This window comes from Sciurus vulgaris, assembly GCF_902686455.1.
Source record: "Sciurus vulgaris genome assembly, chromosome: 8".
NCBI classification, from domain to species: Eukaryota; Metazoa; Chordata; class Mammalia; order Rodentia; family Sciuridae; genus Sciurus; species Sciurus vulgaris.
This window is the reverse complement of record NC_136468.1, coordinates 25,293,416-25,304,262: the sequence shown is the minus strand read 5'-3', so window position 1 is coordinate 25,304,262 and position 10,847 is coordinate 25,293,416. Positions and strand designations below refer to the sequence as shown.

At 54.3% G+C, this 10,847-nt stretch overlaps 3 protein-coding genes across 3 annotated transcripts in view; 2 read left to right on the top strand and 1 right to left on the bottom strand.

Moving 5' to 3' along the window:
• The first annotated feature begins 22 nt into the window (after window positions 1-22).
• On the top strand, window positions 23-2,875 carry ATP6V1F (ATPase H+ transporting V1 subunit F). Its single transcript, XM_079152426.1, has 2 exons — window positions 23-256; window positions 2,421-2,875. The coding sequence occupies exons 1-2, from the start codon at window positions 99-101 to the stop codon at window positions 2,620-2,622; spliced, it is 360 nt and encodes a 119-aa protein (XP_079008552.1). The 5' UTR covers window positions 23-98; the 3' UTR covers window positions 2,623-2,875.
• Window positions 2,876-3,016: 141 nt separating this feature from the next.
• SPMIP1 (sperm microtubule inner protein 1) lies at window positions 3,017-5,329 on the top strand. The gene is made up of 3 exons (XM_079152425.1): window positions 3,017-3,184; window positions 3,289-3,807; window positions 5,192-5,329. Exons 2-3 carry the CDS (start codon window positions 3,387-3,389, stop codon window positions 5,299-5,301), a joined length of 531 nt encoding a protein of 176 aa, XP_079008551.1. The 5' UTR covers window positions 3,017-3,184; window positions 3,289-3,386; the 3' UTR covers window positions 5,302-5,329.
• Window positions 5,330-5,790: 461 nt separating this feature from the next.
• The window catches only part of KCP (kielin cysteine rich BMP regulator), a 34,028-nt gene continuing 28,971 nt past the window's right edge, over window positions 5,791-10,847 (bottom strand). The window contains exons 40-46 of the mRNA XM_079152417.1: window positions 10,420-10,506; window positions 10,193-10,345; window positions 9,440-9,507; window positions 9,002-9,090; window positions 7,357-7,460; window positions 6,050-7,114; window positions 5,791-5,962 (exon numbers count right to left, since the gene is read on the bottom strand). Of these exons, the coding sequence (XP_079008543.1) occupies window positions 5,801-5,962; window positions 6,050-7,114; window positions 7,357-7,460; window positions 9,002-9,090; window positions 9,440-9,507; window positions 10,193-10,345; window positions 10,420-10,506 (1,728 nt within the window). The 3' untranslated portion in view covers window positions 5,791-5,800. The remainder of the gene's footprint in view (window positions 5,963-6,049; window positions 7,115-7,356; window positions 7,461-9,001; window positions 9,091-9,439; window positions 9,508-10,192; window positions 10,346-10,419; window positions 10,507-10,847) is intronic.

Sequence of the window (10,847 nt, the reverse complement as noted above, 5' to 3'; positions counted from 1 at the left end):
GTCTGAAAGGAGGGGCCGAGGCGGGCTCGGCGTCGCGCTGTGGGGGCGGGGCTGCGGTGACTTCAGGCAGTCCAGGAGAGCTCTCCCTACCTGTGGGGATGGCGGGGAGAGGGAAACTGATCGCGGTGATCGGGGACGAGGACACGGTGACTGGTTTCCTGCTGGGCGGCATAGGGGAACTTAACAAGAACCGCCATCCTAATTTCCTGGTTGTGGAGAAGGATACGACCATCAATGAGATCGAAGACACTTTCCGGTACGGTAGCCTGCGCGGCCTGAGTGGGCCCTGCTGCTGCGGGTGCGGGCTCTGGGAGAGGGCGGAGGCGGCCAGGGACTGAGGTGTCAGATCCCGTTGGGCTGTGGGGGCGGTTCTGAAGTCCGTCAGCCCTTCCCGAGCAGAAGCCTCCGCGCCCCAAGTCGTCTTTTGGGACTGGTGTGAGCGGGGCTGTCAGGTGACTGAGCTCCCCCTCACATGACCGTGTGTCAGGAAAGACTGGAACAGTTTATGACCTGCCCCGCCAGCCTCAGCGCCTCTTCCCGGGTCTCTGACTTCCACGCAGGGCCTTGCAAGTGCTCCAGTCGCACGCTCGCTGTGAGCCTAGGGAGTGGGCTCGGCCTTTCTCATACAGTCATCTCCCTTTGAGGCTTATAATCACCCTGTAGCGTAGGGTTATTATTTCCACCGACAAGTGAGAAAACTACAGCTCAGAGAGGTTAAGGCATATGCCCAAGGGAATACCAGTTGGAAGCAGCAGAGCTGGCATATGAACCCAGTGCCAACCCTTTCTGCCTCTCTTAAACCGATGCACACTCTATGCAGCCCTCAGTCTGCCTTGGAATTTCCCTTTGTCTTGAGCACAGTGGGCAGAACATCTGGATTCTACTAAGACCTTATGCTTCAAGTCCTCACTTCCTGCCCTGGGTCAAGTATGATAGCTTCAAAGTGTGGGTGCAGGCATGCCCTTTAATTCAGGAGGTGCCCTCGGGGCTAGAATAGAGGATGCTGGCCTCCTTGTCTCTCCTTCACCCCTTCTTCAGGGCTTCCATGCCAAGAGTCAGGAAGAAACCACTCACCTGTTTCCCCTAAACAGCCTGACCCAGAGCTTCTGGCTGAGACTGGTTCCCACTGGGTGTGGTATAATAGGCCCTGACCTGGGAGACTGCGGTCTGCTGATCTCTAAGCACTTTGGTAAAGTGACTCAAGTTGTCATGGGAGAACAAATTTCACTTCAAGAATTTTCCAGCTGGGTGTGTAATCCCAGCCACTGGGGAGGTTGAGGCAGGAGGATCACAAGCTCAAGGTCAGCCTCGTTAACTTAGCAAGGCCCTCAGCAATTTATTGAAACCCTGTATCAAAATTAAAAGAGCTGAGGATATGGGTTAGTGGTTAAACACCCCTGGGTTCAATCCCTGGTACCACCCCCAAAAAAGAATTTTCCATGTTCCCAGCAAAAGAGATCTCAAAGAAATCCCAGTGCCTTGCCCAGTGCAGATGCTTAGTAGTTTTTAATGAATAAACAAGTGAATGAATGGGTGGGTGGTCACAAGAAAGGAGGGCTGCAGTGTTAAGTTTTATTTTTGAAAAGTGTGATTCCTTCATTGCTGAGTTTACTTTTTCCTATCTTGTGTACTTGGCTAATACAAATGTTCCCTCTGGCTCCTCCCACACCCTCATCAGCATAGACCTTTAGGCCGCCAGTGGTCTCATTAGGCCTATGTACTTATTTATTTATTTATTTTGGGGTACCAGAGATTGAACTCGGGCACTCAACCACTGAGCCACATCCCCAGCCCTATTTTGTATTTTATTTAAAGACAGGGTCTCACTGAGTTGCTTAGCACCTTACTGTTGCTGAGGCTGGCTTTGAACTCAAGATCTCTCTCAGCCTCCTGAGGTGCTGGGATTACAGGTGTGTGCCACCATGCCCAGCTTCATTAGCCCTATTTTTTAAAAAATAATATTTAAAAGGTCTATATTAAGGAGTCTCACACCACAGTCCTTATATTTCTTGGTCTCCCTCCTCCACCCCTGTAGATAACCACTTAGTTTCTTCTTTATTTTTCTGGAATCTCTATGCAGATCCAAAGGGACATACACATATATTCTTATTCTCCCCCTTTTGTACATAAAGGCAGCATATGGAATACACTAGCATGCACCCTAATCTTCATTACCAGTTACCTCTCCAAGCAGGGAGGTAGAAGCCAACCCTGACCAACATAGCCCTGAGCTCTTGAAAGAAATTGCTTCATTCAAGGAAGGATAGGATTGAGAGTGGGTTTAGGGTAGCAGCCTTTCTCCGCCTTATCCTCTGTGCCTCTAAGTCACTCTTATTTCCCCCACAACCCAGAGTGGGCTGTTGAGCAGAGGAGACAGCAGTCCCCTGGGCTGCTCTCGACTGTCTTATCTCGCCCCACAGGCAGTTTCTAAACCGGGACGACATTGGCATCATCCTCATCAATCAGTACATCGCAGAGATGGTGCGGCACGCCCTTGACGCCCACCAGCGCTCCATTCCAGCTGTCCTGGAGATCCCATCCAAGGAGCACCCCTATGATGCTGCCAAGGACTCCATCCTGCGCAGGGCCAAGGGCATGTTCACTGCAGAAGACCTGCGCTAGGGGACTCCCTTGGCCCTTAAGCCCCTCGCTTGTTGCCAGGCCTCTCCCAGGCTTGCCATCCTTTGTTTCAAGCCTCTGGTTTTCAATCCCCACTCCTTCCCCACGCCACTGAGAGGCTGGGGCTCTGCCATTAAAATCCAGGCTGGTTAGGGAACGGGAAGCCCGACCATCTTCTCTCCATTACCTCTTCCCTGTGCTGATACATAGTGTCACTGTTGATGTTAAATTAAAATAGTATTCTTGCTTCTCTTCATATGGGGTTGGGTGCTAAGGGAGATTAGATTGGCAAGGATGGAAAAGGTTCTGCCAAAGAGCCAGGCAGAGGAGTTGGACCAGGATGATGGGATGATTGGACCAGGAGGCTAGAACAAGGACTGGCTGTCTGGATCAAAGAGGACCTTCTGGGGATGGGGTGGGCATGTTTGAGCCCAGTCCCTGACTCCCTCACCTAGGTCTGCATGGCGTTAGGAGGGAGCCTGATCCAAGGGACAGCAACAGAAAGCACAGGAAACCTGGAAGCCTGCAATTCTAGACTGAGCTTGGAACCTGCAGGAGTTTGGGGGTGAAGGCTTTTAGCCTTCCAAGCTGCCTGGAAGGGAGCATGTGAGGTCTGCGGGCAGGGCAAGTAGAATCCTGACCCTGTGTGAGGTGAGGCTTGGTTGCCAGGCGACTGTCCCAGGGAGCTGTCTGCTGTGAGGAGAACTCTGCTTGCTGTGCTCACCCTTTAGCTACAAGCACCCTGACACTGCTCATTCCCCTGCACCATGGCACGGCAGCTTAACTTGGACACTGTGTGGCAAAATTTCTGGAAGGAGGAATATCTAAGGGAGAAGATGTTGCGCTGTGAATGGCACCGCAAGTATGGGTTGTTGGTGCGGGCCAAGCAGAAGGCGAAGGCTGCAGCCCGCCTGCCCCTCACACTGCCCACCCTGCAGCCCAAGGCCCCCATCTTACCACCACCTGTCCCCAAAGCAGCCCCTGCCAAGGTCCCCAGCCCTGTCTCTGAGGCTTCTTTTCAGACAGAAATGTACCCTGTACTGCCTGCCACTCGGGCTCTGCTGTATGAAGGCATCTCCCATGACTCCCAGGGGCGCTATCGCTACCTCAACACCCGAAAACTGGACGTGCCAGAGAAGCGCTACCTCTTCCCCATCACCACCAACTTCACATATGGCTGGCAGCTGGGTGAGCCCCAACCATGTAGAAATTAATTACAAACACGGGCCAGGGAGCAGTCATTCTAGTGGAGGGTCCAGAGTGCAAACAGCAAGGAAATGTCTAAGGAGGACAAGTTCCATGGAACTCAGGAGTGGCGAGGGGCATGTGTTTCTTTAGATCGAATATTCCAGAAAGGCCTTTCTGAAGCCCTCAGTGCTAAGCACTATGTGGCAAAAAAGGGGTTTGGATTTTATTTTAATTGAATAAGAGAAAGCCCATGGAGGGTTTTAAGCAAATCAGTGCTACAGATTTACTTTTTAAAAAGTAAAATTTTTTGTAGGTTCTGTAGGTAATGGCTTTTCAGGGGAATTTGTAGGATCTGGAAAGTGAATTAGGCATATGTTTTGAGTTATCTAGGCAAGACATGATGGTGGCTTCAGATAGGGAGATTATCAGCAGTAGAGCTGAAGCCAGTTTGGAATGTCTGGGAGGGAGACATGGATGGGTTGAATGTGGGAGGAAAAGGAAGAGAGAAACCAATGGCAAACCAGATTGGGAAAGGATAGGACTCGAGGGTGGTGAAGACACAGCTGGCCTGGCCATGGTAGGCTTGAGGTGCCAATGAGGCTGCTATGTGGAAGTCTGAACATCAGGATGGAGGAGGTTAGAGCTGGAGAAGCAAATTCAGGCCTTATTGGAATGTAAGTGTAATTTAAAGCCCAGAGATGGGTGAGGTCACCTGGAGAGCTGGAGTTGCTGGAATCTGACTTGAGGGTGGGGCCAGAGGTAGGTGGAAATGGTGTCCACTCTCCAACCCCCACTCAGTTTTGTTTTTCCTGGCTGAGAGCAGGTCATCAGCTGGGGTTGGCTCGGTCAGGTGGAATAGTAAAGAGTGAAAGTTGGGGGGACGAAGTATGGCAGCCAGTGCCGCTGGCTTGCTGGGTGGTACTGAGAGCCCTTTGCTATCAGTGCCACTAATCTCAAGGGAGACCACCCAATTCTGAGTCTTTTTGAATACCTGTGCAGAAAAGGTGGGTGGCTGGGGATCAGTACAGTTGGAAGTTTACCTTCAAAGTTCCCACATTTCCCTAGGGCCCTAAGAGGGAAGTAAGGGGAGCAGAGGTAGAAAGCCCCATCTCTGCAGTCTGTCCCCAGACAAGCAGAGCTGGCGGGGGATCCTGATGCAGGGAATGACCATGGCAGAAAGCTGTCAAGTCAGCCATGCTGCCATTGGTGCTATGTCCAGGATCCAGCCTATATTTTTCTGAAGTTCTACCCAGAAAGTTTTTATTTCTTCACAAAAAGTGGATCTAACACAGGCAGAGTCCTAGTGCTATGCAGACAGATACAGCTTCTGTGCTGAGTCCCTTCCCCAGGAACTCATTCCTGGCCTCTGACATCTTTTCCCAAGGTCCCCCAGCAAAGCAAGAACTGGTGTCCTGCAAGATGTGCCGCATAGAATCGTTCTTCCGGAAGAATGGGGCCTTTGCATTGCTGGATCCCCGGGATCTGGCCCTCTGACTTTTGGCCAGAGGGAGGCATGAAGAAATAACAGGCCTCCTGGTAGGGCCAAGCTGCTGTGTGTTTCTGGTCTGCTCTCCCAGGCCCTGAAGCTGCGGGCTCTCCGACCTGGAGGTCACCTTCTTTGCCTTTTCCTTAATCCCCATCTCCTTAATCATCCCTTCAGGGACTCAGCAATGCCCAGGGCCCATCCGCAGGTGTGGGCACTATTTTAAAGGTGCAGGCTTCTCAGCGCCAGGAGGCCAGAGTAGCTCCTGGAAGTTCTGGGTGTTCCTGGGGAGAGAGTGGCTTGCCATCCAGATGCCAGGGGAAAGGGACTGTTATCACTCCCCACAAAGCTTCCTGCCACCCCTCACCTGGCCCTGAGGGCCCGCAGCCACCGGGTCCTCTCCAGGTGCACTTGTTCTAGCTGCTCCCTCAGGGCGCGACGCTGTCCGGCTGCGTCCTCCTACGCAGGCAGATGGCTGAGCCGGCGTCGCCCGGCCAGGGTGGCAAGTCATCACCCCTCCCGCGCTCTGCCCTGCCCGGGCCGGGTCCTGAAGACACCGTTGCCTTCTCCCCGCGGTCTTGCCTGTGGCGGGAGCTGAGCGGAACTGGGAGGGAGCCCCAGAGGGTGAACCCGGCAGTGGCGGTGGCTTGCCATGCGCAGCCGTTCCAAGACCTGGAGAGGCGGCAGTCAGCCCGGCTCTCTGCCCGTCCGCCCGCCCGCCGGCCGCAGGCGACTAGGTCGGCCCGCGAGCGAACGCACCCGGAGCCGCTGCTGCTCGCGCTCCCGCCGCCGCCGCCTCCGGGCCGCGCCGTGCAGCTCCAGCAGCCGCTGCAGAGCCGTCTCCCGCTCCGCCGCGCTCACGCCGGCCGGCGCCTTCTCCCCGCCCGGGGGCGCCGGCCACGCAGCCTTCGAGGCTCTGGGGCCCCCAGGGCCGCCCCTACTCTCCCGGAGCGCGCCCGGGAGCCTGGCCTTGCCCACCTCCTGCTCCGCCGGGCGGTGGCCTCCTCCCAGGGGAGCCACGGGGAGCCCCTGCTGCCCACAGCCCTCGGTGCTTAGTGCCGCCAGCATCCCAGCTCCTGGGCCTGGGAGTCGCAGCCAGGCCGGGGACCTGGGGACCGGGAGAGGAGCCCACGCCCCATCCCGGGCGGCCCCCCGCTTTACCGTGGCCTCAGCCGCCTTCTGACTCTGGCATTTGGACTTCACCTGGATCCGCTGAGTGGTCCTTCCTCGGCGGCCGAGGCTGTCTCTTCCCTCACACTGGGGGGACTCTTCTCCCAGGGACTTGCACGAGTCCCGCCGATGGCACTGAGCCCCTACAGGTGCTTCTCCCCCGGCCGCCTCCCAGGCTTGTGAGACAGTGCCTTCCCAAGACTGAAGGGTTTTCATGTCCTGACCCTGCCCAATCTCCTTTCTCCAGCCCTTAGGACTATTTCCTCTTTGAGGAGTCCCTTTGTTCTCACCCTGGGGTGCCTCCCGACTCTGACCCTGGAATGGCTTCCTTTTCTGACTCTGAGATACATCTGTGTTCTCCTCCTGGGAGGCATTTCCTCTCTGACCCTGAGGGGTCTTTTCTGTCTGGCCCATAGGGTCCTCCTTTCTCTGACTCTGAAGAGGGTCCAAACTTAGCAGTTTCTGAGTTGCTGTCTCCTGACCCAGGCCAGAGTTCAGCCCCTGGGGAGTCTCTTGGGATGCTGGCAGGCACTGCAAGGTCAGGACAGAGGGCTCTGGAGCTTCCTGTGTAAGCTTTCTCCCCTGCCAGCTCTGTAGGTGGGGCCTCTGCATCAGGGGCTCTTCTTGGCTTCTCTCTTCCCTCTGGGCCAGATCCTGGGAATGAAGAGCACTTTGGGCCCAGGCTTGAGAGGGAATCCCCTAGCCAGGGCCCTTCCCCCAAGGGAGCCCGGAGACCCCAGTGGCTGGTCCTTGCCTGATTGCTGAATTTACTAAACCCGATTTATGTGGTGTAAGAGGTGCTTCAGCAATGGTTCCCTTTTTCACTTGGCTGCAGAGGCAGCCCCACTTCACCCAGCAGCCTCCTCCCAGGCAAACTCCATCCCTGCTGTCCCAACCTGAGAGGGTCCTTGTCCAGGACATTTCTGCCCATTCACTTTGAGCTCTGAGTTTCCTGACTCCCCAGAGCTAGTGGTGGTAGGGTTCAGCTCTCGTAAGTGACCTGAGGAAGAAGGACCCACGTTGAGAGTGTTCACTGCTTACATCCCAGCCTCTCGCACACATTCCCCCCTGAACTGCAACCAGGAAGCCCGAGGGGCCCCCAGTGCATGGAGGACAATGGAGCCCTGAGGGTGCTGCTTGACTTCATGGCTGTCATAGTTTATCATTCCACATTTATTCCCATCACCTGCCATGCACCTGCTTGTCAGGTGTGCCTGCCAATAGCCAACTCCATCTCCCTCATCTTCCCAGCCAAGGCCGGCCACCATGCAATGCCTGAGTGCGAAAGGCCTGTTTGCTGGGCTCCCTCTGTTTAAGGATACCCCCAATTGACCCTGGCATGCCTGTTAAGGCCCACAGAAGAAACCCACTGGTATGTATGTGTGCCATATTTTTTCCTGTTAAGGAAAATCCTCCTTAGGCCTTTTTTTCTTTCTGGCAACAAAATCAAATGAAATTTAAGAAGTGAAATTTTAAGCCAGAGCCTGGCCTAAAAAACTGCAAGTCTTCATAATTAACAAAAGAAATCTAAAAAAAGGGGATGTGTTGTCACTGCTGCTGCAGCTGTGGAGGAAGGAGAGATGTTCTGCATCCGTAAAACTAGTTAAAGGATCTTACTTCCGTAAGGTCTTAAAAATCTTTCACAAGTATGTTGCAGTTTTCTCTGGTATGCAATGCAGAGACCTGTGAATATTCATAACAGTAACCAAATGGGTGTGGTCTCTGTGGAAATAGATCTGAATTTCAAAATGTTTTGTGAACAAGAGTCTCATGAGAGTTCCAGCTTTTAGAAATGATTGCCTCAGAACTGTGAAAACAGCCCCAACCCCTACCTCTGGGATGCCAATCTGTTGTCTTACTAGAGAGTTTATTTCCCAGGTACTAGTGTAATTGATATCTCTGTTTTCCCAAGAGATAAAATACTTACGAAGCTATCTGTCGATCAGAAAAAAAATCATTGACAGTCCTCTTCTTTCATGTGTATGTTGAACAACTAAAAGTTTATGACTTTGTTGGTGTATTGCTTAACAAATAATTTGAGTCTGTTTCCTTTAAATTAACAGACTCAAGCCCACAGGGTCCATCCCACCGAGTCCCAATTGCCTTTTTAGTGTCATGCTGTCTCACTGGGTTGTGATCTCAAAGACTCAAGGTGTCTCTTAGTCTCCCATATGTCCCCAGTGCCTGGTATAAGGGTGGCAAATGGGTGGCCTGGAATTGCTATTCTACTTCCTTCTCCCTGAGCAGTCAGTGATGGTCATCCCTGCCCCTTTAACTGAGTCCTAGTTTAGCTTCAGAATCCTATTGGGCGTAGCATCTGAGACAACTGGTGCCAGTCAGGGAATTGGCACATAAAACCAACTTGCCATCCCTGGGTGACCTTGGCACCCAGTGAAAAGGTGCAAGATGCAGAATAAGTGAAAAATGATGGAAGTCCTTGGACTTGGGATGAGGACATCTCTGCCTCTGTATCTAATCTGGTTTCTCCAACTTCAGGGGCTCCCTGCTGTCTTGGCTGCCCATCACGTCCTGTCAACATACCAACTGTGGCCTCTGTAGGTGTGCCAGGCTCTGCATCTCTCCCAGCTTCACCCAGACCCACAGTAGATGATAGGTCTGCTGTCTTCATCCTGCAGGATCCAGGGGCTACCTCAGAGGCACCTCCAGCAGCCCTTGGCCTCTGGAGAAGGGAGGGAGTTTGCTTGCCAGTCTTCCTAGTCCCTAATACCCCAATACCCTAATTCTGAGTGCAGGTGGCCTCCCCTGATCCCTGAACCCACTGGATCTTGGAACTGGAATTCAGAGGTTACCCTTCCAGGGGCTACGGAGCAACCATGGGTGTAACTGAGTGAAGACCTGGGAGGAATCAGAGGCATGAGGAGCAGGACTGTGGGAGGAGACAGGGGAAAAGGCCAGGTTCTTGGTCAGGTTATATGGCAACATAGAGGGAGTGCCAGGGTCCCTGGGAGAAAGATTTACCTCTCTGGGAACTGATGCTTCTGGCTCAGGGAATCCCTGGTCTGGGGTGGAGAGCACAGCCTGGAACTCTGGAAGGTTTGGGGGAGCCCAGGTCACAGGGCAGTGTCCCTTAGTGTGGTAGTCAGCCTCTAAGATGCCCCTCCCAGTTCCTGTCTCCTGGTGTTCATGGCTTATGGCCTTATGTGTCCCCTTTCCCTTCCCATCCTCTGCAGAGAGGCTACTAACAGGCCCAAAGTGACTCGGGCAGCTGATGGCTGAACAGGGACTGGGAAGTGCATCTCCAGTCCTCACCTGTGTTCTGGGGTCCTCACCAAGCATTCCCCTCCTGCAGGGTCAGCCTAGCTCTAACCCTGGAAGGAGCCCCCACCCAGCAGGGGCTGCTCAGTGTCTCTGTCTTAGCACCACGCTGGGCACCAGTGCCCCTGCTCTCTGGGACCCTTCCAGGCATAGCCCTCCCTCACACAGTCACATGGAAAGGCTTCCTGGTGTGACCACACAGTAGATTTGACAAACCAGTAGTTAGCTATGGAATGACACTAGTCCCCACAAGTAGCAAGAGTTCAAATCCCTTGTTTGGATGAGTTCACTGGTCCTCAGAGAAAGATTGACCACCATTCACATTATACAGCCAAGGAAACGGAGGCTCCCAGTAACAGGGAGCATCAGAGCAGAGCATCTGAATCTGGGCTGGGGGTCTTTAAAGCCCAAGCACCTTCCACAGCCACCCCAGTGTCACACAGTGTCTCCACTCACCTGCTGCTCCGCATCCCTGCCCATCCTACCACTCAGCTGGCTGTGCTGGCTCCATGCATGCTGGGCCTGGTCCCTCTGACCACCAAACTGAATCCAAGGGGCCCTGAAGAGGCCCAACCCTGCTGCAGTCAGCAGCTTCAAGTCCCAGAGTTGCTGCAGGAAGGTGGAGAGCCAGAGTGTAAGAGGCACCCTGTGGCCCTCCCCCACCCCCAATGGCTAGCCCTTACCTGCTCCTGGGCCCACCGGCTCCGCTCCATCTCCAGCAGCACTGTGGTTAGCTCCAGCCCTGGGGGACAGCCCTGGCCCTCTTGCACCTGGCGGGGATGGAAGGGACATAGAATCAGGCCCCTGCCTGCCCCACTTGTAGGCACTGCCTGACCTCCTCACCTGCCGAAGTGCAGTCTGGAGTTGGCCCAGGCTTGCAGGGTGCCTGAAGATGAGGCAGTACAGGGCCAAGGCCTGCTTGGGGCTACAAGGGAGCCCTGGGCTCCCAGGTGTAGCTGCCTGTGCCATGGGAAAGGGCTCAGGGCAGATGTCCCCTCCTTCCTCTGCCGCTGCCATCAGAGCCTGGAAAGAGGTGGAGGACTGGGCACCGAGGACCAAGAGCAAGGAGAAACAAAGGCTCTGATCTCAATAATTCAGGGCCACCCTGACA

What these genes read in the sequence shown, in the direction of transcription:
- ATP6V1F (XM_079152426.1), top strand. Translation starts at nt 99, where the DNA reads ATGGCGGGGAGAGGGAAACTGATCGCGGTGATCGGGGACGAGGACACG. An exon ending in GAGATCGAAGACACTTTCCG is followed by an intron (nt 257 to 2,420) that starts GTACGGTAGCCT and finishes CTCGCCCCACAG; the next exon opens with GCAGTTTCTAAACCGGGACG.
- SPMIP1 (XM_079152425.1), top strand. Translation starts at nt 3,387, where the DNA reads ATGGCACGGCAGCTTAACTTGGACACTGTGTGGCAAAATTTCTGGAAG. An exon ending in CACATATGGCTGGCAGCTGG is followed by an intron (nt 3,808 to 5,191) that starts GTGAGCCCCAAC and finishes TCTTTTCCCAAG; the next exon opens with GTCCCCCAGCAAAGCAAGAA.